The sequence below is a fragment of the Cetorhinus maximus genome, chromosome 33, assembly GCF_964194155.1.
Source record: "Cetorhinus maximus chromosome 33, sCetMax3.hap1.1, whole genome shotgun sequence".
NCBI classification, from domain to species: domain Eukaryota; kingdom Metazoa; phylum Chordata; class Chondrichthyes; order Lamniformes; family Cetorhinidae; genus Cetorhinus; species Cetorhinus maximus.
The window spans coordinates 11,899,966-11,926,767 of record NC_135911.1 but is presented as its reverse complement, the minus strand read 5'-3'; the positions used below and the strand labels follow the sequence as shown (position 1 = coordinate 11,926,767).

Sequence of the window (26,802 nt, the reverse complement as noted above, 5' to 3'; positions counted from 1 at the left end):
CATTTGGCCCCTCAAGCCTGCTGTCTCATTCAATAAGATCATGGCTGATCTGATTGTGGCCTTAACTCCACTTTCTTGCCTGTGCTCCCTTGTCAGTCAAAATTCCGTCCAGCTCAGCCTTGGTTATATTCAATGAGCCAGCCTCCACTGCTCTCTGGGAAGAGAATTCCAAAGTCTAACAACCCTCAGTAGAAATTCCTCCTCATTTCTATCTTAAATTCCAGACATCTTATTTTTAAACTGTGCCCCCTAATTCTAGATTCCCCCACGAGGAGAAACATCCTTTTAGCATCTATCCTGTCAAACTCCCTCAGAATCTGAGCTGTTTCAATAAGATCATCTCCCGTTCCTCTAAACTCCAATGGATACAGGCCCAGCCTGCTCAACCTTTCCTCCTAACACAAACCCCTGCATCCCAGGAATCAGCCGAGTGAACCTTCTCTGAAATGTTTCCAATGCAAGTCTATCCCTCCTTAAGTAAGGAGACCAAAACTGTACACAGTGCTCCAGGTGCAGTCTCACCAATGCCCAGTGCAGTTGTAGCAAGACTTCCCTACTTTTATACTCCATCCCCCTTGCAATAAAAACCAACATTCATTTGCCTTCCTAATTACTTGCCGCACCTGCATACTGACTTTTTGTGATTCATGTACAAGGACACCCAGGTCCCTCTTTACTGTAACATTCTGCAGTCTCTCTCCATTTCAAATAACATTCTGCTTTTCCATTCTTGCTGCCAAAGTGGACAAGTTCACATTTCCCATATTATACCCCACCTGCCAAACTTTTGCCCACTTACTTTACCTGTCTGTATCTCTTTGCATCCTCCTCTTGTCTTGCTTTCCATATTTGTACCAGCACCAAATTAGATACAATACAGCCAGTCCCTTTATTCAAGTCAATAATATAGATTGTATGCAGCTGAGGTCCCAGCACCGATCCCTGTGGCATTGCTCTAGTTACAGTTTGCCAACCTGAAAAATATCCATTTACCACAATGTTCTGTTCTCTGTTAGTTTGCTAATCCTCAATCTATGCAAATACATCATCCCCAGCACCATAAATGTTTAAAAACTAAATGCTGCAGATGCTGGAAATCTGAAGTAAAAACAGAAAATGCTGGAAAAACTCAGCAGGTCTGACAGCATCTGTGAAGAGAGAAACAGAGTTAACGTTTCGAGTCTGTATGACCCTTATTCAGAGCTAAAGAGAGGTAAGAAATGTGATGAAATTTATACTGTTTTAAGGGGGTGGAAAAGGTGAAGCTGGATGGAAGGCCAGCGATAGGTGGGGGCAAACGAGAGATTGACAAAGATGTCATGGACGAAAAAACAAAGGAAGTGTTAATGGTAGTGGTAAGGGCTAAAGGAGGTGCTGATAGTACCATAAAGGTAAGAAAGCAGAATGTGTTAATAGCAGGACAAGAGTAAGCGCTCTGTGAAAGAACAACATGGAAGAAGTAACAGATGGCCCTTTTGGGGGGTTGTGTGGTGGAGGGAAAAAAGGACGGAAAAAGGGATAAAGTATTATTTCAGAAGATGTGGCACCTTATCAAGTGCCTTCTGGAAATTGAAATACACGACATCAACTGGTTCCTCTTTATCCATCCAGCTTGTTACATCCTCAAAGAATTCTACTAAATTTGTCAAACAGTTTCCCTTTTGCAAAACCATGTTTACTCCACCTGATTGTGTTATGATTTTCTAAATGTCCTTCTACTATCTCCTTAATAATGGAATCCAGGTGGTGGAGGTGGCAGAGGTTGTGGATTTTGAATGTAGTGTCAAAGGAGCCTTGGTGAGTTCTTGCAGTGCATCTTGTAGATGGTACACAGTGCTGCCACTGAGTCGGTAGTGGATGCTGAAGTTGGTGGATGGGGTGCCAATCAAGTGGACTGCTATGATCTGAATGGTATCAAACTGCTTGAGTGTTGCTGGAACTGCACTCATCCAGACAAGTGGAGATCATTCCATCGCACGCCTGACTGGTGGGCAGGCTTGGTGGGGGAGGATAACGAGGTGAGTGACTCTCTGCAGAATTCCCAGCCGCTGACCTGCTCTTGTAGCCACAGTATTTATATGGCTGGTCCAGTTCAGTTTCTAGTCAATGCTAACCCTCCAGGATATTGATAATGGCAATGACAGATGTTAGGCTAACTGGCCTATATAGTTTCTAGTTTTCTTTCTCCTTCCTTTCTTGAATAAAAATGTTATATTTGCGAATTTCCAATCCAGTGGGACCTTTGCAGAATCTAGGAAATTTTTTGTGGATTATAATCAATGCATCCACTATCTCTGCAGCCGCTTCCTTTAACTCCCTAGGATGCAGGCCATCAGGTCCATGGGACTTGTCAGCCTTTTGTCCTACTGGTTTTTCTCTGGGGATCGTGATCTTTTAAGTTCCTCTCTCCCTTTTTGCTCCCTACTTTTCTATTATTCCTGGGATGCTTTGTGTGTCTTCTGCTGTGAAAATACAAAAAAACGTGTTCAATGTCTCTGTCATTTCCTTGTTTCTCATTAATTCCTCAGTCTTACTCTCTAAGGGACCAATGCTCTTCTCCACTATTCTTTTTTATACTTGTAGAAGCCTTGACTGTCTGTTTCTATATTTTTTGCTAGTTTCCTCTTATACTCCAATTTCTGTCTCTATTATTTTTTAGTCATCCTTTGCTGGTTTCTAAAATTTTCCCAATCTTCTGCCAATTTCTAATCTTTGCAGCATTGTACATCTTTTCTTTCAATTTGATTCCATCCTTAGTTAGCCACGCATGGTGCACCCTTTCTTTCTCAATGGAATATATTTTTGTTGAGGGTTACTAAATATCTCCTTAAATTTCTGCCACTGTTTCTCTACTGCCCTTTATTTTAACCTATGCTCCCAGTCCAGTTTAGCCAGCTCTGTCTTTGTACCCTTGTAACTGTCTTTATTTAACTTTCAGGCACTAGTTTCAGACCCAAAGTTCTCACCCTCAAACCGAATGTGAAATTCTATCATGTTCTGATCATTCTTCCCTAGAGGATCCTTAAGATGAGGTCAGTTATTAGTCCTCTCTCATTGCACAATACCAGGTCTAAAGTAGCCCATTCTCCGTTTGGCTCCAGAATTTATGTTTCTAAGAAGCTGTCCCAAATAAACTCTATGGACTCATTCTCCAGGCTAGCTTTGCCAATTTAGTTTGTCCAATCTAAATGAAGATTAAAATCTCTCATGATTATTGCAGTACTTTTTTTTTTACAAGTAACCTCCCCTCCCCCCATTTATTTATTTATACTCTGTCCTACAGTATAGCTACAGTCAGGGGGCCTATAAACCCTGTCCCACCAGCAACTTCCTTCTTTTGCTATTTCTTATCTCCAGGCTCATTCTGCATTTTGATCCTCCAGACCAAGATTATTTCTCATTATTGTACTGATTTTATCCTTGATTAACAGAGCCACCCCACCTTATTTTCCTTTCTTCCAGATCTTCAGAAATGTTCAAATACACTGGAATATTCAGGTTCTGGCATGGTCACTTTGCAACCATTTGTCTGTAATAGCAATATCAGACTGGGTCCCTGGATCCCAGTCACCCATCCCAGTGTCACCGAGTGTTGCTCAGTGTCCATATCCCACTGTTCGCATGACAGGATTAATCTGAAGACATTAACTGCCTTCCTTTCAGCTCTCATGATCATGATGTGTAATATGAACCTACTGTGTCCACTCCCTCAATGGCTCCACTTGCAGTACACACAGCTCCTTAAAGCAAGATGAATTCCTGATTCCCCCACCCTTTGATCACTGCTGAAATGTTCCAGCAGTCACAGCGCTTACCTGAAACAGCAGCAACAACATGGAGCAGCAGCAGCAGGAGTTTCTGTAAGTTGTGTCCCTGCAACAAGAAAACACAGTTACCCCCTTTACAACAGATTCACTTCTGGTTGATGACTGGGCTGGGTCAGGCTAAACGCATGCGTGGGTTTGATCCCCAGCTCCTTTTTACCTGCAGCTCCTTTTCCATCCATTCCGGCCAACACAGGGTTAAAGGTAAAAGTCGATTCTTTCACTATTTCAAAAATCTGCAGCGATCCGATAGAGGAAACTGGCTTTTTATTCACGAACAGACCCGCAGCATCTCAATTGAGACCACGGAAAACTACAGACCGTTCAATCCCTCCCTTTACCACTTAACTCATTTGTTTCATTCTCGCTTTCTGGGCGCACCCGCTCCACTGAATAAACCAGGAAAAACACCAGCTGCAGTGAGAAAACCGCAGCAAAGACTGAAATATCCGAGCAGCCAGAGATATGTGGCTTTCAGCTAAATTATATACCAAATAAACAATCCCACAGTGACTCGGGACTGAAAACCCCCTCCTGTAGCAACCAAGAGCGGGTGGATAAATCACAAACAGATAAAAACAGAGAGTTCAGTCAGATATACCCAGAGTCTGGTTCCTGTATTAAAGGGGTTCAGTGAGAACAAACCCAGAGTCTGGTTCCTGTATTAAAGGGGTTCAGTCAAATAAACCCAGAGTCTGGTTCCTGTATTAAAGGGGTTCAGTCAGATAAACTGAGTCGGGTTCCTGTATTAAAGGGTTTCAGTCAGATAAACCCAGAGTCGGGTTCCTGTATTAAAGGGTTTCAGTCAGATAAACCCAGAGTCTGGTTCCTGTATTAAAGGGGTTCAGTCAGATAAACCCAGAGTCTGGTTCCTGTATTAAAGGGGTTCAGTCACGTGATGGCGCTACTGAGTTCAGTATTGCAGGGAGACATTTGAGCATTTTTGATAACAAGACTTGCATTGATATAGCACCTTTCATGGCCACAGGATGTCCCAAAGTGATTTATAATCAACAAGTTCGGGGGGCTGAGAGCATAAGTGCAGGAAATGGGATGGGGGGCTTATTAAACACAATGTTGGGGAATTGGTTGAGGAAAAAGATCTGTTGTACATTCAGAACAGATGTTACCAAGTGGGAGAAACATGTGAGAAGTATCGTCGAGGTAGCTGTGGGATTGGGTTGGATGTTAGTGAATATTCTTTGACAGATCCCCAGAAATGGAGACAGAGAATTTGAGGAATGCGAGAGTTGGAAATGGACTGTGTGAATGTGAGGAAAGGGTGGAAAGTGAAAGCAGAGTTGAAGAAATTTTCCAGTTCAGGCTAAGAGTCTAAAGCAGCACCAATTCAGTCATCGTCATCAACGTAGCAGAAAAAGAGGTGGGGGATGGGGCCCGAGTAGGACTGGACCAAGGAAAGTTCCACATATCCTACTAAAAGGCCGGCAGAGCTAGTGTCGACGTGGGTGCTCATAGCTCACACCTTTGATGTGGAGTGAGTGAGTGGAGTTAAAGGTGAGAACAAGTTCAGCCAGGTGGAGAAGGATGGAGATTGGAAGAGAAACTGGCAGCCAAAGAGAATTTGTGCTTTTGGGGGCTGCAATGTAACTACATTTATATTAAAAGAGAATTTTTACGTGAAAGTAAGGTGTCTGCAATTCAGTTGTCTGGGCCCCAAGCTCTGGAAAACTAATCTCATTTTCCTCCTCTGACCTAATATCTCCAGATGTGGTTTGGTATTAAATTCTCTTTTATAATGCTTGAGTGAAGCACCTTGGGACATTTATATAACACCTTTAGCATTATAAAATATAACTCGTTCCTGAACCTCATCATGAAGAAGGAGTCTGGATTCCTGTCATTATTCAGTTGCTATCTCGATGTGTGAATACTATTTCTATGTTCCAGCATTGTCTCTCCGTGTCCGTGTAAGGGACTTCACCCGTGAAGAAGTTGAATTGCTCTGCTTGTTCATGCCAAAACCACTTCCACCCCAGGAAAGGTGAAGGGAGATCACACACTCCCTCCCTCCCAATCCCTCTCCCCACACCTCCCCTTCCCCTAATGCCCAATCACCAGAGGTGCTGACTAGATGATCATTCCTGGCCTCCGGAAGTTCCCACAATCACAGATACCAGTCTTCAGCCAATCTCATTCACTTCTCACATCAGACATATTGCCTGCAGACAGTAGCTCCTCTGTTCAGGTAGTGACTACCAGAGTCATTGAAAATCAGACTGTAGATCCATTCATTTCAGCATCGGTCTATCTTTAATTAGACCTTGGATCAAAAACGACATGTAGAAAAGTAAGAAATAGACCTGACAGAAATGTATAGACACATACAAAAATATTTAGATTAGAAATTCTAGACATCCTTTGTCAAATATGATCACTCACTGTTTGGACTAAAAGCTGCATTTAAAAAAGGCAAGATTAAAATATACCGAATGTATCTGCATCATTTCTGGCTAGAAACGGTTTCAATCAGTAAATTATCTACAATCTGAAATCTGGGTGTAAAACACTTGCTGACAATAATGTCGTTGCTGGTTATTGCCCAGAGGGAGTTTCTGAAGCCTCAACCCATGTTCACCACTGTGGAAACAGCATCACTACAAGGGCTGCAGTGTTTAAAATAGAGATGGACAATAAATGGGACCCTGGCAGCATCACCCACACTGAGAACAAGTGAATAAACTCATCAGAAATTACCTGATGTTCCCACTCACTCATCAATAGGAAGTTACCATCTCACCCAGGGAGTGATCAATGGGTTACACAGCTAAAGATGGTCCTGTACGTTCCTGAGACGAGGTTTAGACAAAGTCTGTAACAGGAATGCTGAGAGATAATGCAGAGAATGAAATACTTGGAGAGCTTTTCTAGCAAATGGAGAATACTTCCACTGGGAGATTCCCTCCTGAGATTGTGCTGGTCAGGACGGTTTGTGCAAAGTGGGAAGTGATTGTTGATTCCAATCCTGAGCTCAGCCTTTCCACCAGGAATTATTCGATAACCACAATACTGGGCTGATTTCCCCCTCCCTGACCCAGGCTCAGTGCAGTGGAAACTCAGTTAGTGCTGGACAGTCCCGTTCCCCTGAAGGTTTTGTTCTCCAGCCGCTCCATCCTGATGCTCAGGTGCTGTTGTCACAAGGCCCCGTGCTTCACCTCAACAGCTCACCTCTGTGACAACGTAAGATGCTTCATTTTGAGTGATCTGGTGTCTATTTTGTTTCACAGGAGAGAAAAACCAGCAGATTTCAGGTGACATTTAAAGAATCCAGCACTTTGGACAAGTGTGTAAAGGAGCCGTTCAGGAGCACAGACCGATTAAATTACACTCCACACCCTGGGGACCATTGGCAGCTGGAAAATGGGTCACAGGAGCTGCACTGTGATGGAGCAGAGTGTAGAGGAGAGGAGGCTTATAGGGGAGGCAATGGGCAAGAGCTGGACACTCCACAGGAGCTGTGCTCGCTGACAGAGGAAGGGTCAGTGGATCGAGTTAGAAACCCTGCAATAGTTCCTCCTCCCACTGCGAGGGGTGTATGTGGGGACAGGCGGTGAACACGGAGATGTGGATATTGAGTGAGTGAAGGGAATCCGAGATGGCCTTCCCAGTGACTGAATCATCTAATATCCGGGTTAAAGGGCGGTGGTTTGAAAAGGTGTAGGACGAGACTGAACAACAACAACTTGCATTTATATAGAACCTTCAACAGAACATACCCCAAGTGCTTATAAAACAAAATATGACACCGAGCTACACAAGGGTTCAGGCAGTGAGGTAGGCTTTAAGGAGCAAATGGTGTCGTTGGGAGGTAAGGAAGAGAGACAGACACAGATAGGCAGAGGTTGAGGGAGGGAATTCCAGAGTTTGGTCCCAGGCAGCTAAAGGCTCAGCCACCAATGATGCAGCGATGGAAAATCAGGGATTCTGAAGACACCAGAATTGGAGGAGTGCAGAGATCTGAGGGTTGTGGGGCTGAAGGAGGTTACACATGGGGAGGAGTGAGGCCACAGAATGTTTGATAAAAGGATGAGAATGTTAAAATCGGTCTATCTCAGTCCTAAATAAATTCAAGGATGAACAGCAACAGATTTACAATCAAACCCTTGTGGCACGGGACCCCCCCAAACGACAGGGGAGTGGGGAGAAGGGGGGAGATACCAAAATGAGTGAGTGAGTGCTGAACTGTTGGAAGTGCTGTCTTTCAGCTGAGATGTTAAACTGCCTGCTCGGCTGGGCGACCCCTTATTCTGAGATTATACCCTCTGGTCCTAGACTCTCCCACAAGGGGAAACAACCTCTCAGCATCTACCCAGTCAAGCCCCCGAAGAATCTTTAATGTTCAAATAAGGCCGCCTCTCATTCTTCTAAATTCCAATGAGTACAGGCCCAACCTACTCAACCTCTCCTCATAACAAAAGCCCCACAAGCAGCTGTCGACCATGTGTCAATCCGACCATCCGTCCCGGACTTATGGCCCAGAAAGCAGTACTCGGTCTCTGCGCCACCCCACAACCAGGCAGAGAGCCAGCGACAGGGCACTCGCACCGGACTGCGCAGCTCGGTCAGCACTTGTACTCACCACTTGAGCGGCCCAATCCGATCGTCAAGCCCTGAATTATGGCCTGGAAAGCAGTCTCTGCACAGCCCCATAGAGAGAGCCAGCGATGGGACATTGACACCGGACTCTGCAGCTCCCAGAGCCCTTCCATCTGCTGTTTAAAGTGAGCCAATCTGGCTTCCCACCCTGGAGTTACGACCTGGAAAGTGACACTCAGTCTCTGCGGTGTCCCATGGCCGGGCAGAGAGGCCGCCACCAGGCACCAGTACCCAAGTCCACAGCTCACTGGGCACCAGTACCCAAGTCTGCAGCTCGCCAGGCACCAGTACCCAAGTCCACAGCTCGCTGGGCCCTCCCGTTGATGCGAATGGATCCGACCTTCCGCCCGGGACACAAAATCTCCTGGCAGTTTCCCCTTCCTCTCAAGATGCTAGTTAACTGACTGTGAAAAAATCAGTAACCAGTGCCCTGTAGTTTTGGGTTCTGTCCAGGGGTAGGCTGGGAGCCAAAACTGAAGCACAGGGTCGCACTAACAGTAAATCTGCCACTGACAATGGAATATCCACAAGTGTCTGCTGTAGAGAATTCCAACCCACCAGGTGGAAATAGCCTTTCAGCATCAAACCTGTCAAGACAGAATATTATGTTTCAAGGTGATCATTCTCTTTTTGAACTTCAGAGAATGCAGATCCATTTTACTTATTCTCTCCTTGTCGGACAGCCCATTGATCCCAGGATTGAGCCTAGTGAACCTTTGTTACACTCCCTTATCACTCCATCACTCCCTCAAGTCACATATAACCTGCCTTGGGGAAGCACACCAAAACTATACACAGTCCTCCGAGTTTGGTTCTATCCATGCCCTATATAAACTGCAGTGAATCTTCCTTACTCTTCTACTCCAAACCTTTGCAATAAAGGCTAACATCCTATTTGCCTTCCAAATCATCCGCATGTTAACTTGGTGATTTGTGTATAAACCCCTCCAAATATCTTTTACCGATGTCCTGCCTTGGAAAAATATTCTATTTTTCCATTTTCCAAACAAAGTGGATAATTCACAATTCCCACATTATACTCCATTTGTCTCCATTTTTGCCCAATTACTTCAGTGGCCTATATCTCTTTGCAGCCTCTTTGTATCCACCTCAGTTTACTTTCCCATTGAGCTTTGTATCATCAGCAAAATTGGACATATTACACTCTATCCCCTCACCTAAGTCATTGGTCTAGATTGTGAATAACTGATGGTTCAGCACTAGTTACATTGTGAGCCCTAATCTTGTGGAACAGCCTGTTGTGTGGCACCTGATCAAATTCCTTCTGAAATTCCAAATATATTCCTCATCCACTGGTTCCCCCAGAGGGATAATATTTGTTCCTTTTCAATCCATGGGGAATGTTCAGCAGCTACAGGATGACAAGCTGGAAGTGACTGGATAATGCTGCTCAGTGATAGGGTGGATTGAAGCATCCTCACAGCTCAGTAAATGGACAGGTTTAGATGTCAGCAACATTTAAGAAAACATTATAAACCAAAAGCAGGATTAAAATGGAAACAATGAAATATTCTTCAACTCACCATTTTTGTCGCCTTTGGAATACACAAACCACAATTCCAGAAAGCAAAACTCCAACAAAAAAAACAACAGGAACTCCAGTTCCAAATCCAAATCCAGGCCGTGCTCCTGTACAAAGTACAGGACCTAGAGACAGAATGAAGACATTAACAGACTGGAACACACTAACAAAACTAACAGCAGAGACCTTCAGCACCTAGTGTTTCAGAACCAACCCCAGTACAAACAGATCCCTGGCTAATTCTAGTCCTGGAGGGATGTGGGAGGTTAGCTACCAAAATCACACACACACACCAGGCCACCCCACAGCTCCGTGCACGCACACACTATACCACAATGTGATCAATACATGCTTTCCAATAGAGATAACTGGGCACTGACCAGCGGCAGCCCCCCTTCAATTAAAGCCAACAACCTGCTGAAAGAGAGAGGGGGAATTTTTAAAAATAACTCTTTTGGCTGGGAACGCCATGAGGTTGGATGGGTCACCTTTTTGTACCCAGATCAATATGATTCTCCACTGAATTCAATGTTGACGATTCCCTGGGTCGATTCCCTCCCGACTGTATACCACTGTGCCCACACTTCTGTTGGGTCTGTCCTGCTGGTGGGACAGGAAATGCCCAGAGACGGTGATAGAGGAGTCTGAGATGTAGGGCTGATTATGTGAGTATGACTATGTCACACAGCTCTCCAAACTTGGACACTAGTCCCCAGATGTTAGTGAAGGGACTTTGCAGAGTTGACTGGGCTGGGTGTGTCTTTGTTGTTTCCTGATTCGATAACTGGGTCACAACCAGTGATCCGTTCAATTTTATTATGTTTTTTTTGTCTCATGGTTTGATACAAACTGATTGAAGTGGCCGAGCAAGTCAGGGGACAGTTAAAAGTCAACCAGGTTAATGTGGGACTGGAGTCACATAGAGACCAGACTGGGTAAGGATGGCAGGTTTCCTTCCCTAAAGGGACATTCATGAACCAGTTGGGACTTTACAACAATCCAACAGCTTCAGGGTCACTTTTATTGGGACCAACTTTATATTTCCCAGATTTTAAATTTAAATTCAGTTAATTAATTAAAATGCCATAGTGGGTCTGAATTCACATTGTCTGGGTGATTAATCCAGGCCTCTGGATCATTTATCTAGTAGCATAATCACTGCACTACCAAACCCATAACTCAGAGATTAAATACAGAACACCTGAAACAGAAACCTCTCACCTCTTACAGAGAGATGGATGTGATCAGTGTGCTCCCAGTGTAACCCTGCACTGTTCTCTTGTAAATCTGACACTGATCCTGGGTCTGGTCAGAGATTAGAACTGACCAGTTGCCTTGTTCCAGTTGATCGGTGAACATGTTTGTTCTGTTTCTGAACTGTGGGTCTTGTCCTGTCAATTCATCGACAAATTTCACACTCAGATATCCCCCAGGCTACCAGTAAATCTGAGACTGGGACATTCCCTTTGTAGGTACAGGGCAGCACAACCTGATCCCCAAGGAGCCCAGAAACTGGAACAGGCGAGTCACCTGGAAAAGATTGAAAGTACTTATCCACAGATATAACCTCCCTGCTGGTACAATACATCCCAAGTTTCACATGGTTACAATGCGACGCTCAATTTACAAGAAGCACTGCTCAGGCATTAAGGGCCTTCAACTAAAACCAGCTTGTGCTGGAAATTTGTAAGGACAGAGCAGCTGGACAGCACTTCGAATCACGTTTCTCATTCGTACACATGCTGGGCGAACACATCAGGATATTGGTCACCTCCCCTTGGGAGAAAAATCACAATGTGAGTTGGAGCTCAGGAGCAGAAAACTGACCCTGAAACATAAAGACAGGAAAGGGTTTTGGACAGGTTGAGGGACAGTGATGGACGAGTGCACCGTGTAGGGGGTGAGGCAGAACCTGATTGTCTGAAAGGGGTTGAGGCAATATGGATCCTCACCTCCCTCCACCACTAACATGTCAGGCCTTGCTCCTTCCCCCAATACAGCCAGACTCTGCCCCCTCCCAGGACCCAAAGCCCAATCCCCAGTCCTGAAGTCCCTACTCCAAAACAATTCCCAGTTTGATTTCATCCCAGGAATGTCCCAGACTCCTTATCCCAGTGCTCAGGACCCCATCCCAGGCCCACTGGATACCAGTCACCCATTCCAGTGTCACCGAGTGTTGCTCAGTATCCCACTGTTCACATCACAGGGGTTAATCTAAAGAGCTAAAAGCTACTGCGGATGCTGGAAATCCAAAACAAAAACAGAATTACCTGGAAAAACTCAGCAGGTCTGGCAGCATCGGCGGAGAAGAAATCAGTTAACGTTTCGAGCCTTCATGGCCCTTCACCAGAACTGAAGCATAGTTAGGAGAAAGGAGAAATATAAACTGGTTTAAGGTGGGGGGGGGGGCGGGGGGGGAAGAGAGAAGTTGAGAGTGTGGTGATTGTGGTGATAAGCAAGCCGTGATAGGAGCAGATAATCAAAAGATGTCACAGACAAAAGGATCAAAGAGGTGTTGAAGGTGGTGATATTTGTCTAAGAAAAGTGCTAATTAAGAATGGAAGACAGGATACTCAAAGTACAGCTCTAGTGGGGGTGGGGTGGACAGACTAACAAGGTTTTAGTTTTAGATTTAAAAATAATGGAAATAGGTGGGGAGAGAAGAATCTATATAAATTATTGAAAAAAAAGGGGGGGGGGGGAGAAACGGGGTGGGGATGGGGGGAGGGGGAGTTTAAGATCTAAAGTTGTTGAATTCAATATTCAGCCCGGAAGGCTGTAAAGTGCCTAGTCGGAAGATGAGGTGCTGTTCCTCCAGTTTGCGTTGGGCTTCACTGGAACAATGCAGCAAGCCAAGGACAGACATGTGGGCAAGAGAACAGGGTATGGTTCTGTTCTCCGACAGGATTTCCGACTGTCTCTTCTGCCCTGCTCACCTTCATTGCTTTCCATTTCTCTCCTGGTGTTTGACAAGGTGTTTACTAAAACCCGCTTTCACAGCCATATCTCCTTTCTCAGTGACTGTCTCCATCTCCGACTTACCCCACATGGATTTCAACTGAAATTCCATCCCTCTTGTTTCGAACCCACCCAGGATTACAGGTATCTCCGGGACATAAAACGTTTCTCGGACTGCTGTTCCCGTCGCATTCTGAGATCCACACTCAGTGCCATGCGCCGCCATATGAACACACTCGACCTCTCCCTCCAGCAGCACCGCCGCACCCTTTTTCAAAGCTGCGCGTGCCCCCAGTTTCATTTTATTCTTCGCCTCATCCGTCGCCTCAACAAGAAACTTTTTCTCTTTCTCTCAAGTGCTAAGGAACGCAAGCTCCAACAACTCATCGACACCAACACCCATCTGGGACCCTCCACCCCTGCTTGTCCCTCCGTCCTCACCCCATCTTCCAATCCCAGCCCCAGCCGCATATTCACTATACCCCCTGACCTTCCCCTCTCCGATGCTGAACGTTCAGTGCTCAGCAAAGGACTTAGTTTCATACCCTTACGCCCTCATCTCATTGAATTTCGGGCTCGGCATGATGCTGAACTCTTCTTCCGCCGTCTTCGTCTCCGTGCTCACTTCTTTGGGCAGGAGTCCTCTCCCCGTTCAACGGATCCTTTTACCCACCTCCAATATTCTCCCTCCACTTGGACCCCTCCCTCTGGATTCTTACCTTCTCTTGATCTTTTCATTGAGAACTGTCGGCGTGACATTAGCCGTCTCAATTTCTCTGCTCCTCTCACCCATTCTAGTCTGTCTCTCTCTGAACTCACTGCACTCCGTTCTCTCAGGTCCAACCCCAACATTGTCATCAAACCCGCTGACAAGGGTGGTACTGTTGTTGTCTGGCACATTGACCTCTACCTCGCGGAGGCTGAGCGTCAACTCGCAGACATTTCCTCCTACCTCTCCCTGGACCATGACCCGACCACAGAACATCAAGCCATTGTTTCCAGGACTGTCACTGACCTCATCTCCTCTGGAGATCTTCCTCCCACAGCTTCCAACTTGATAGTCGCCCAACCTCGGACGGCCTGCTTCTACCTCCTACCCAAAATCCACAAACAGAACTGTCCTGGCAGACCGATCGTGTCAGCCTGTTCCTGCCCCATGGAACTCATTTCTCATTATCTTGACTCCCTTCTCTCTCCCCTTGTCCAGTCCCTTCCCACCTACATCCGTGATTCCTCTGACACCTTACGTCACATCAACAATTTCCAGTTCCCTGGCCCCAACCGCTTCCTCTTCACCATGGATGTCCAATCCCTCTACACCTCCATCCCCCACCAGGATGGTCTGAGGGCCCTTAGCTTCTTCCTTGAACAGAGGCCCCAACAATCCCCATCCACCACTACTCTCCTCCGTCTGGCTGAACTTGTTCTCACACTGAACAATTTCTCCTTTAACTCCTCTCACTTCCTCCAAATAAAAGGTGTGGCTATGGGTACCCGCATGGGCCCCAACTATGCCTGTCTCTTTATGGGGTATGTGGAACATTCCTTGTTCCAGTCCTACTCCGGCCCCCTCCCACAACTCTTTCTCGGGTACATCGATGATTACTTCGGTGCTGCTTCATGCTCTCGTCGGGACCTGGAAAAATTTATTAATTTTGCTTCCAATCTCCACCCCTCCATCACTTTCACATGGTCCATCTCTGACACTTCTCTTCCCTTCCTTGACCTCTCTGTCTCAATTTCTGATGATAGACTGTCCACCAATATCCATTACAAGCCTACCGACTCCCACAGCTACCTCGACTACAGCTCCTCACACCCCGCTTCCTGTAAAGACTCCATCCCATTCTCTCAGTTCCTTCGCCTCCGTCGCATCTGTTCTGATGACGCTACCTTCAAAAACAGCTCCTCTGACATGTCCTCCTTCTTCCTTAACCGAGGTTTTCCATCCACGGTCGTTGACAGGGCCCTCAACCGTGTCCGGCCCATATCCCGCGCATCCTCCCTCACGCCTTCTCCTCCCTCCCAGAAACATGATAGGGTCCCCCTTGTCCTCACTTATCACCCCACCAGCCTCCGCATTCAAAGGATCATCCTCCGCCATTTCCGCCAACTCCAGCATGATGCCACCACCAAACACATCTTCCCTTCACCCCCCCCCTGACGGCATTCCGTAGGGATCGTTCCCTCCGGGACACCCTGGTCCACTCCTCCATCACCCCCTACTCCTCAACCCCCACTTATGGCACCTCCCCATGCCCACGCAGAAGATGCAACACCTGCCCCTTCACTTCCTCTCTCCTCACCGTCCAAGGGCCCAAACACTCCTTTCAGGTGAAGCAGCATTTCACTTGCATTTCCCCTAACTTAGTCTACTGCATTCGTTGCTCCCAATGCGGTCTCCTCTACATTGGAGAGACCAAACGCAAACTGGGCGACCGTTTTGCGGAACACCTGCGGTCTGTCCGCAAGAAAGACCCAAACCTCCCTGTCGCTTGCCATTTTAACACTCCACCCTGTTCTCTTGCCCACATGTCTGTCCTTGGCTTGCTGCATTGTTCCAGTGAAGCCCAGCGCAAACTGGAGGAACAGCACCTCATCTTCCGACTAGGCACTTTACAGCCTTCCGGGCTGAATACTGAATTCAACAACTTTAGATCTTAAACTCCCCCTCCCCCCATCCCCACCCCGTTTCTCCCCACCCCCTCCCCTTTTTTTCAATAATTTATATAGATTCTTCTCTCCCCACCTATTTCCATTATTTTTAAATCTAAAACTAAAACCTTGTTAGTCTGTCCACCCCACCCCCACTAGAGCTGTACTTTGAGTATCCTGTCTTCCATTCTTAATTAGCACTTTTCTTAGACAAATATCACCACCTTCAACACCTCTTTGATCCTTTTGTCTGTGACATCTTTTGATTATCTGCTCATCTCCACAATCACCACACCCTCAATGTCTCTCTCTCCCCCCACACCACCCCACCCGCCCCCCCTCCTCCTCCACCCACCCACCTTAAACCAATTTATATTTCTCCCTTCTTCTAACTATGCTTCAGTTCTGCCGAAGGGCCATGAAGGCTCGAAACGTTAACTGATTTCTTATCCGCCGATGCTGCCAGACCTGCTGAGTTTTTCCAGGTAGTTCTGTTTTTGTTTTTAATCTAAAGACATTATCTGCCTCCCTTTCAGCTCTCATGATCATGATGTGTGATGTGAACCTACTGTGTCCACTCCCTCAATGGCTCCACTTGCAGTACACACAGCTCCTTAAAGCAAGATGAATTCCTGATTCCCCCACCCTTTGATCACTGCTGAAATGTTCCAGCAGTCACAGAACTTACCTGAAACAGCAGGAGTAGTTTCTGTAAATTGTGTCTCTGCAACAAGAAACCACAGTTACCCCCTTTACCACAGAATCACTTCCTCTCTTGTTGATTTGGTTGGCCTGGGCCGGGTTAAGCGCATGCGCGGGTTTATGCCCCACCCCCTGGGAGAAGATTAAAGGAGCGACGCATGCGCCTGGGAGCTGGAGAAAGGGGGGCCGGGCCCGGGCCCGGGAGAGGAGCATGCGCACTGAGACTGAGGGCGAGTTCGAACTGTTTCTCCCTCCCGGTCCCAGTTCCATTTTTTAATCTTTTCCCCGGATCGCGGATCAGTTCAGTTTCCTTTTTCCCCACATTTCACCCGCATCCAAACCTCCCCCCCAACTCCCGGTCCCCCCCGACACCCGGACCCACGGTCCCTCCCCACTCCCGGTCCCCCGGACCCACGGTCCCCCCACTCCCGGTCCCCCTGACACCTGGACCCACGGTCCCTCCCCACTCCCGGTCCCCCGGACCCACGGTCCCCCCACTCCCAGTCCCCCCGACACCCGGACCCACGGTCCTCCCACTCCCGGTCCCCCGGACCCACGGTCCCCCCACTCCCGGACCCACGGTCCCCCCACTCCCGGTCCCCCCGACACCCGGACCCACGGTCCTCCCACTCCCGGTCCCCCGGACCCACGGTCCCCCCACTCCCGGACCCACGGTCCCCCCACTCCCGGACCCACGGCCCCCCCACTCCCGGTCCCCCCACTCCCGGACCCACGGTCCCCCCACTCCTGGACCCACGGTCCCCCCACTCCTGGACCCACGGTCCCCCCACTCCCGGACCCACGGCCCCCCCACTCCCGGTCCCTCCGCTCCGGTTTTCACTGAGCTCCTTTTCCATCCACTTACCCCCCCCGCCCCCCCCCCCCCGGATAGGGAGTTAAATCCCGGGGAAGATAAATGAAAAAACTAAAAACTGCGGATGCTGGAAATCCAAAACAAAAACAGAATTACCTGGAAAAACTCAGCAGGTCTGGCAGCATCGGCGGAGAGGAATAAAGTTGACGTTTCGAGTCCTCATGACCCTTCAACAGAACTGAGTAAAATTAGGAGAGGGGTGAAATATAAGCTGGTTTAAGGGGGGGCGGGGGGAGAGAAGCTGGTTTAAGGGGGGTGGGGGAGAGAAGTTGTGGGGGGGTGGGGTGGTTGTAGGGACAAGCAAGCAGTGATAGGAGCAGATAATCAAAAGATGTCACAGACAAAGGAACAAAGAGGTGTTAAAGGTGGTGATATTATCTAAGAGAATGTGCTAATTAAGAATGGATGGCAGGACACTCAAGGTACAGCTCTAGTGGGGGTGGGGTGGAAAGACTGACAGGGCATTACAGTTATAGATTTAAAAATAATGGAAATAGGTGGGAAAAGAAAATTCTATATAAATTATTGGAAAAAACAAAAAGGGGAAGAAACGGGAAGGGGGATGGGGATGGAGGAAGGAGTTTAAGATCTAAAGTTGTTGAATTCAATATTCAGCCCGGAAGGCTGTAAAGTGCCTAGTCGGAAGATGAGGTGCTGTTCCTCCAGTTTGCGCTGAGCTTTTATGTGGAACTTTCCTTGGTCCAGTCCTACTCGGGCCCCATCCCCCACCTCTTTTTCTGCTACGTTGATGACGATGACTGAACTGGTGCTGCTTTAGACTCTCAGCCTGAACTGGAAAATTTCTTCAACTCTGCTTTCATTTTCCACCCTTTCCTCACCTTCACACAGTCCATTTCCAACTCTCGCTTTCCTCAAATTCTCTGTCACCATTTCTGGGGATGGCCTGTCAAAGAATATTCACTAAAATCCAACCCAATCTCACAGCTACCTCGATGATACTTCTCACAAGTTTCTCCCACTTGGTAACATCTGTTCTGATCGTGCAACTGACCTTTTTCCTCAACCAATTCCCCGACACTGTGGTTAACAAGGCCCCCATCCCAATTCCTGCACTTATGCTCTCACCCTTCCGACCCCACCTGCCCACTGAAGACCACGTCAGGAGTCCCCTTGTCCTCACCTTCCACCCCTCCAGCCTGGAGTGGGGTTTAAACCCACAACCTTCAGACTCTGAGTGAGAGTGTTACCCACTGAGTCATGGCTGACATGTGGATACCTGCCACCCTCTGTTAGCCCCACATAAACATCCATCCTTCATCTGTGAGAGTTTTGACAGTGGGGATTTAATTTCACAAGGTTTAATCATCAATGTGGATCCTCATTCAGGGTAAGTGAGAGTTGGAACACTTGACCAGCTGTGTTGTAGCCCTTTCTCTGTTTCTGCATTCACTGTATAGGAAGACTCGCTGCTGGGAGCAGAGCCTTGTTAGACAACTCCTTTAGATTCAGCAGCTTATTTAACATTGCATCGAAGCCTGATCCTGATGTCCAGCAGGAGTTTCCAGACAGGGACCAGGACAGGAATGTCAACAAGTCATTCCCCTCTCTCACACTGAGCACTGAGATCAATATTAGCTGCTGCTCTGGCTGAGGCATCTTTTCCCTCTGGGGTCCAGATGGTCCTTTAGCCAGATCCACATGAGGGGATATTAGGAGAAAAAACATATTCAAAGTTGTAGGCAGACTCTCAAAGAAGGGAAGAGAGATGTGGGGAGGTTTAATCTGGCATCGCAGCGAAGCTGGTGTTGGCCTGAATTTCATGCTCAGCTCTCTGGAGCGGCTCTGTGAACTCACGACTTTCAGACTCAGAGCTACCCACTGAACCACAGGGTAGCTGGAATATTGGGGGAGGTTTCAGTCCCTCACTCCATCGGGTCTTGACTACACACTAAGGGTCAGGGGAATAGGCAGGACTGTCCATCCCATACTGGGAACATCCATTTCAGACATACCACAAATAGGAGCAGGAGGAGGACATTCAGCCCCTCAACACTGTTCCCCCCTCATTAAGATCATGCCTGATCTACATCAACTCCACTTTCCACCTGATCATCATATCCTGGAATTCGCTTTGAGTCAAAAACTCTCAGCCTTGAATATGCAGACTGGGTTTCACATCTACTGGGATCCAGTTCAGGACAGCATTGATCCAGTGCTGAGTGTCTGTATTAAAGTCCAACAATGACTGAGTGGGGAACACTCTCACTTCTGAATCCCATTCCGGAGACATGAGCCCCATATCCAGTCTAACATTCCCAGTGCAATACTGAGGGAGTGCTGCACTGTCAGAGGGTCAGTATTGAGGGAGTGCCGCACTGAAGGAGGGTCAGTACTGAGGGAGTGCTGCACTGTCGGAGGGTCAGTACTGAGGGAGTGCTGCACTGTCGGAGGGTCAGTACTGAGGGAGTGCTGCACTTTTGGGGTGTCAGTACTGAGGGAGCGCTGCACTGTCAGAGAGTCAGTACTGAGGGAGCACTGCAATGTCAGAGAGTCAGTACTGAGGGAGCGCTGCACTGCCAGAGCGTCAGTACTGAGGGAGCGCTGCACTGTCAGAGAGTCAGTACTGAGGGAGCGCTGCACTGTCGGAGGGTCCACATGCCGGGAGAGCTGCACTGTTGGATATGCTGTTGTTCGGATGAAACATTAAACCGAAGCCTGTCTGCTCTCTCAGAGCAATGAGAAAAATCCCATGGTCACTATTTGGAAGTTAATCGGGGGGGAGTTTTCCCTGAGACCTGGGCCCAATATTTATCCCTAAACCCACATCATTAAAAACAGGTGATCTGCTTTTGTCCTGACCCAGCATTTGTGGGAGCTTAAAAACAAAACTAAAAATACCTGGAAAAACTCAGCAGGTCTGGTAGCATCTGCGGAGAGGAACATAGTTAACATTTCGAGTCCGTATGACTCTGTATGACTGTGGGATCTTGCTGTGCACAAATTCACTACCGCATTTCATGCATTACCATGGTTCAAAAAGAATTCACTTCGCAGTTTGTATATTATTTTATTGTAAGTATGTTGTTGATTATAAATCACTTTGGGAGATCTTGTGGCCATGAAAGCTGCTATATCAATGCAAGTCCTGTCATCAAAGACGCTCAATAATCTCCCTGCAATACCGGCCTTTGTTCACCTGGTGGCGCTGGTGCTCAGCAGCGCCATCAAGTGACTGACTCTCTGGCTGGGGAGTGACTATGATCATGAAGCTGGTTCTCCCAGGACCAGGCCAGACCATTGCACTTCGGGTGTGCTGCCGCCTGCGATGTCCCCAAATGCGGGATACTCGACTGCAAAACTTGTGGTAATGAGGGACTGCGTTCGTGCTCTCCCCTGAAAAAAAAATGAACCCTTTAACACAGGAACCGGTCTCTGGGTTTATCTGACTGAACCCCTTTAATACAGAAACCAGGCTCTGGGTTTATCTGACTGAACCACTTTAATACAGGAACCAGACTCTGGGTTTATTCTCACTGAACCCCTTTAATACAGGAACCAGACTCTGGGTTTATCTGACTGAACCTCTTTAATACAGGAACCAGGCTCTGGGTTTATCTGACTGAACCCCTTTAATACAGGAACCAGACTCTGGGTTTATTCTCACTGAACCCCTTTAATACAGGAACCAGACTCTGGGTTTATTCTCACTGAACCCCTTTAATACAGAAACCAGACTCTGGGTTTATCTGACTGAACCCCTTTAATACAGGAACCAGACTCTGGGTATATCTGACTGAACCCTTTTAATACAAGAACCAGACTCTGGGTTCATTCTCACTGAACCAATTTAAAAAGTTAATAAGTTAAGAAATAAAAACTATTAAATAAAGGATCATCGCCGGATGGTTGGGCTGGAGGTGAAAACCCCACGAACCCTGAAAGGAGTTGGCCAGTCTCTGTCCCGGAAATGACGTCTCTCCCTTTGAAAGCAGAATCTGTTATTCCGGGGCGGGGCGGGGCCGGGCCCTGCGGGGCGGGGCGGGGCGGGGCGGGGCCGGGCCCTGCGGGGCGGGGCGGGGCGGGGCGGGGCGGGGCGGTGGCCGCACTGTCCCATTGTTACTGAATTGGGGGGGGGTGAAAATTATGTTCCAGTTTCTGTCATGAATAGCCGGGTTCAAAGCTGCTTTTCCCCTGAAGGGATTGGATGGAGTAAATAATCCGAGTGTCGGCTCCCGGGAAACTGTTCACTTCAGCCCCGGGGGGAGAGGGAGGTGAGACCTGGAATGATCCACCCCCCCGCGGTTGTGAAGCCATGGTCCTGCTCATCACGTGACACACTTTCTGCACGTGTTCAGATTGAGTTAGTTCCATGTGGAGGTTGATGTTGAGTTTTTATGTTCCGGTTGTAACTGAGATTTAATTTTCTGTTGATTTTGATGTTTTGCTGATTTCACTACCATCCGGTTATTTTTAATTCTGGCGGATTTTATTTCTCTCACTCCGGGATTGTGTTTCTAACCCGTTTCTCCCTCTCCTGTTGTCCCCCTGTCCCCGGCTCTGAGCGGATCCCTCTCTCGGGGAATGGATGGAAAAGGAGCTGCGGGTCCCTCAGTGAAAACCGGAGAGGGGACCGTGCGGTTCCTCCTGCTGATACCGGATTAAACTGTCCGGATTGGAGAGGGAACAGAATCAGCAAAAAAACTGACAACTGGAGAAAATGGCGGCAGCAAAGGTGCTGAGAGGAGTAAAGACTCAGCAGCTGATTGGATCTGGTTTGTGCCGGGGCGGGGCGTGGACTGATTGACAGGGCGACCCGGCAGCTGATTGGATCCGGTTTGCGCGGGGGCGGAGCGAGGACGGATTGACAGGGCGACCCGGCAGCTGATTGGATCCGGTTTGCGCGGGGGCGGAGCGAGGACGGACTGACAGGGCGACCCGGCAGCTGATTGGATCCGGTTTGCGCGGGGGCGGTGCCAGGACTGATTGACAGGGCGACCCGGCAGCTGATTGGCTTTGACTCTGGTTTCGCTCCTGTGGGTGGGGAGGCGACGTCATCCGGTTGAGTTTGTGAAATTGGAAAATTCTGGAAACACTGAGCAGATCAGGAGGGAAACAGTTAATGATTCCAGTTTAATGTTGGTGCTTTCAGAGCTGTTCTGTTTTTAGTTTAAACTTGCAGCATCTGCAGTATTTTTGCTTTTATTATAACAAGTTTTCTTTCTCTTCTGTTCCCAGTCCCACTTTCTTCAATAAAACCTCCCAAAGCCACAACCTCCAGCCTCCCCGAGAAGGACAAGGGCAGCAGGAGCCTGGGAACAGCATCACCTCCAAGCTCCCCTCCCAGTCACACACACACACCGCCTCGACTTGGAGATATACCGGCCGTTCCTTCATCGTCACTGGGTCAAAATCCTGGAACTGCCTCCCTAACGGCTCCGTGGGAGCCCCTTCACCACACGGGGCTGAAACGGGTGAAGAAGGCGGCCCATCACCACCTTCTCAAGGGGCGTCTCGGGATGGACAATAAATGTCGGCTTCGCCAAAGACACTCCCATCTCGATAATTAATATTTCATTGTAAAGATGAAACAACTCATTCCTTCCCCTGCTTTTACCTCCAGTGGATTGTGCTCCATAAGGAAGACTCTTTTTATCTGGACATGTCCTTATCCTGACTAACAATGAGCTACCAGGAGGGTCTGGGTAGATACAATGGGCAGTGGGTTGACTTCCACTCCCATCAGGCACCAGTTCCCCCGCTGGATGTCAACCCAGTATCAAAGTGACTGGAATTCTCACCTCTGCTCACCGGGGTAGAGGCAACAAGTTGGGATTGTAATAAAAAGTACCTGGTTAAAAAACCGCAACCGTGAGTATGTTCATTGTGCCTCAGACACTGAAACAAGACCAACAGCAACTACATGGATTGATCAACGTGTGCTGGATACTGCAGTAAACTCAATCACCACAACAATGAGGAAGCTCCAGTTTATCCTGAAGTGTGGAAGTCATTGAAAATCGTGTGTGTTGAGGCCGCACAGACAGTGAAACATGTTCTGAATCATAGCGACACGAGGAGAGACCCCCAACCAGCAGTTCAACGTATCTCAGACAGGTAAGTTCCAATTTCAGTTTTCTCCCATCACTTCCAAGATGATTCCAACGTTAAAGACAGACCTGTGTTTATATTGCATCTTTCCTGGTAACCTAGAGCTCTGCTAGGGATGTTGGTTGATGGCCAAATATTGGCAAATAAACCTGGAGGAAGTCACCTATACCACTGCCAGTACTGGCTGTAGGATCACTTTCATCCATGGGAGAGGGCCAAAGGGGCCCTTAGTTCAATGTCTCGACTGAAACACGGAACTTCGAACACTGTAGCACTCCCGCAGTACTGCAGTGGGAACGTCAGCATTTCTTATGAGCTCACGTGTCTGTTGCGGGTTTTGAACAGCACTGTTGGCGGGTCATTAGCGAAGCAGCGCCGCACTGTCAGGGGCTTGGTACTGAGGGAGCTCCGCACTGTCGGGGTCTTTAGCAAGGCAGTGCCGCACTATCAGTGGATTGGTACCGAGGGAGCTCCGCAGTGTCGGAGGGTCATTACTGACGCAGTGCCGCACTGTCGGAGGGTCATTACCGAGGCAGTGCCGCACTGTCGGAGGGTCATTACCGAGGCAGTGCCGCACTGTCGGAGGGTCATTACCGAGGCAGTGCCGCACTGTCGGAGGGTCATTACCGAGGCAGTGCCGCACTGTCGGAGGGTCATTACCGAGGCAGTGCCGCACTGTCGGAGGGTCATTACCGAGGCAGTGCCGCACTCTCAGGGGTATGGTACTGAGGGAGTTCCGCACTGTCGCAGGGTTGGTAATGATGCGACACCACACAGGGAGATGTTGTCTTTTGGACGAGTTCTTTAACCAAAGTTCTGTCTCCCATCTCTGATGCAGAAACTCCGACAGCCACGATTCGGTTCGGGAGCAGGGAGTTTCTCTCTCAGATAAGCTGGGGTTGTTTCTGATGATGCCAGTTTTGTGAAGTTGCTCTGCCTCCATTTGTGTTATTTCCTACTTTACAACAGTGAGGAGTCTTCAAAAACTATTAGGTGTAAATAGCCTTGGTGTGTGAAGGCAGTATATAAATCTAAGTCCTTTTTCACAGTTGCTAAAAGGATTCCCTGCAATACTGACCTTTATTCACCTCATCATCTCCTGGATAAACCCCTTTAATACAGATAGCGGTCTCTGGGTTTATCTGACTGAGTTTTTCCAGGTAATTATGTTTTTGTTTTGGATTTCCAGCATCCGCAGTAGTATTTTGTTTTTATCTCTGTTTTTAATTGACTGCCACTCCTCTTCAAGAAATGTCTACCTTGAAGAAGTACTGCTCTGCTCTCCGACAGGATTTCTGTATCTCTCTTCTACATTGTTCACCTTCATTGCTTTCCATTTCTCTCCTGGTGTTTGACAAGGTGTTTACTAAAACCCGCTTTCACAGCCATATTTCCTTTCTCAGTGACTGTCTCCGTCTCCGACTTACCCCAGGTGGATTTCAACTGAAATTCCATCCCTCTTGTTTCGAACCCACCCAGGATTACAGGTATCTCCGGGACATAAAACGTTTCTCGGACTGCTGTTCCCGTCGCATTCTGAGATCCACACTCAGTGCCATGCGCCGCCATATGAACACACTCGACCTCTCCCTCCAGCAGCACCGCCGCACCCTTTTTCAAAGCTGCGCGTGCCCCCAGTTTCATTTTATTCTTCGTCTCATCCGACGCCTCAACAAGAAACTTTTTCTCTTTCGCTCAATTGCTAAGGAACGCAAGCTCCAACAACTCATCGACACCAACACCCATCCAGGACCCTCCACCCCTGCCTGTCCCTCCGTCCCCACCCCATCTTCCAACCCAGCCCCAGCCGCGTATTCACTATACTCCCTGACCTTCCCCTCTCCGACGCTGAACGTTCAGTGCTCAGCAAAGGACTTAGTTTCATACCCTTACGCCCTCATCTCAATGAATTTCGGGCTCAGCACGATGCTGAACTCTTCTTCCACCGTCTTTTTCTCCGTGCTCACTTCTTTGGGCAGGAGTCCTCTACCCGTTCAACGGATCCTTTTACCCACCTCCAATATTCTCCCTCCACCTGGACCCCTCCCCCTGGATTCTTACCTTCTCTTGATCTTTTCATTGAGAACTGTCGGCATGACATTAGTCGTCTCAATTTCTCTGCTCCTCTCACCCATTCTAATCTGTCTCTCTCTGAACTTACTGCACTCCGTTCTCTCAGGTCCAACCCCAACATTGTCATCAAACCCGCTGACAAGGGTGGTGCTGTTGCTGTTTGACGCACTGACCTCTACCTCGCAGAGGCTGAGCGCTAACTCGCAGACATTTCCTCCTACCTCTCCCTGGACCATGACCCCACTACTGAACATCAAGCCATTGTTTCCAGGACTGTCACTGACCTCATCTCCTCTGGAGATCTTCCTCCCACAGCTTCCAACCTGATAGTCGCCCAACCTCGGACGGCCCGCTTCTACCTCCTGCCCAAAATCCACAAACAGGACTGTCCCGGCAGACCAATCGTGTCAGCCTGTTCCTGCCCCACGGAACTCATTTCTTGTTATCTTGACTCCATTCTCTCTCCCCTTGTCCAGTCCCTTCCCACCTACATCCGTGATTCCTCTGACACCTTACGTCACATCAACAATTTCCAGTTCCCTGGCCCCAACCCCTTCCTCTTCACCATGGACGTCCAATCCCTCTATACCTCCATCGCCCACCAGGATGGTCTGAGGGCCCTTAGCTTCTTCCTTGAACAGAGGCCCGAACAATCCCCATCCACCACTACTCTCCTCCGTCTGGCTGAACTTGTTCTCACACTGAACAATTTCTCCTTTAACTCCTCTCACTTCCTCCGAATAAAAGGTGTGGCTATGGGTACCCGCATGGGCCCCAGCTATGCCTGTCTCTTTATGGGGTATGTGGAACATTCCTTGTTCCAGTCCTACTCCAGCCCCCTCCCACAACTCTTTCTCCGGTACATCGATGACTACTTCGGTGCTGCTTCATGCTCTCGTCGGGACCTTGAAAAATTTATTAATTTTGCTTCTAATCTCCACCCCTCCATCATTTTCACATGGTCCATCTCTGACACTTACCTTTCCTTCCTTGACTTCTCTGTCTCAATTTCTGGTGATAGACTGTCCACCAATATCCATTACAAGCCTACCGACTCCCTTTTGTTTTTTCCGAATTATATAGATTTTTCTTTTCCCACCTATTTCCATTATTTCTAAATCTATACCTGTAATGCCCTGTCAGTCTTTCCACCCCACCCCCACTAGAGCTGTACCTTGAGTGTCCTGCCATCCATTCTTAATTAGCACATTCTCTTAGATAATATCACCACCTTTTACACGTCTTTGTTCCTTTGTCTGTGACATCTTTTGATTATCTGCTCCTATCACTGCTTGCTTGTCGCTACAACCACCACCGCCCCCCCACAACTTCTCTCTCTTCCCCCCCCCCCCCCCCCCCGGTTGACAGGACAAGACGCATGGTTCAGAAACAGAACAAAACTGTTCAAAGATCAACTGGAACAGGGCAGCTGGTTGGTTCTGATCTCTGACCTCAGGAAGTCTGACATGAACCAGTATCAGTGTCAGATT

At 48.1% G+C, this 26,802-nt stretch overlaps 1 protein-coding gene, 2 long non-coding RNA genes and 1 other non-coding gene across 4 annotated transcripts in view; 2 read left to right on the top strand and 2 right to left on the bottom strand.

The window, feature by feature from the left end:
* The window catches only part of LOC144671601 (uncharacterized), a 48,598-nt gene extending 37,376 nt beyond the window's left edge, over window positions 1-11,222 (bottom strand). The window contains exons 1-3 of the mRNA XM_078533617.1: window positions 11,203-11,222; window positions 9,983-10,106; window positions 3,816-3,873 (exon numbers count right to left, since the gene is read on the bottom strand). Of these exons, the coding sequence (XP_078389743.1) occupies window positions 3,816-3,873; window positions 9,983-9,985 (61 nt within the window). The 5' untranslated portion in view covers window positions 9,986-10,106; window positions 11,203-11,222. The remainder of the gene's footprint in view (window positions 1-3,815; window positions 3,874-9,982; window positions 10,107-11,202) is intronic.
* Window positions 1-26,802, bottom strand: part of LOC144671634 (uncharacterized) — a 71,747-nt gene that overhangs the window by 39,266 nt on the left and 5,679 nt on the right. The window lies entirely within an intron of this gene.
* On the top strand, window positions 20,365-20,527 carry LOC144671674 (U1 spliceosomal RNA). The gene has a single exon (XR_013573987.1). It is a non-coding gene; the product is annotated as a U1 spliceosomal RNA (small nuclear RNA).
* The window catches only part of LOC144671621 (uncharacterized), a 438,257-nt gene continuing 433,663 nt past the window's right edge, over window positions 22,209-26,802 (top strand). Inside the window, exons 1-2 of the long non-coding RNA XR_013573961.1 lie at window positions 22,209-22,266; window positions 22,367-23,245. This is a non-coding gene — a long non-coding RNA (uncharacterized LOC144671621). The remainder of the gene's footprint in view (window positions 22,267-22,366; window positions 23,246-26,802) is intronic.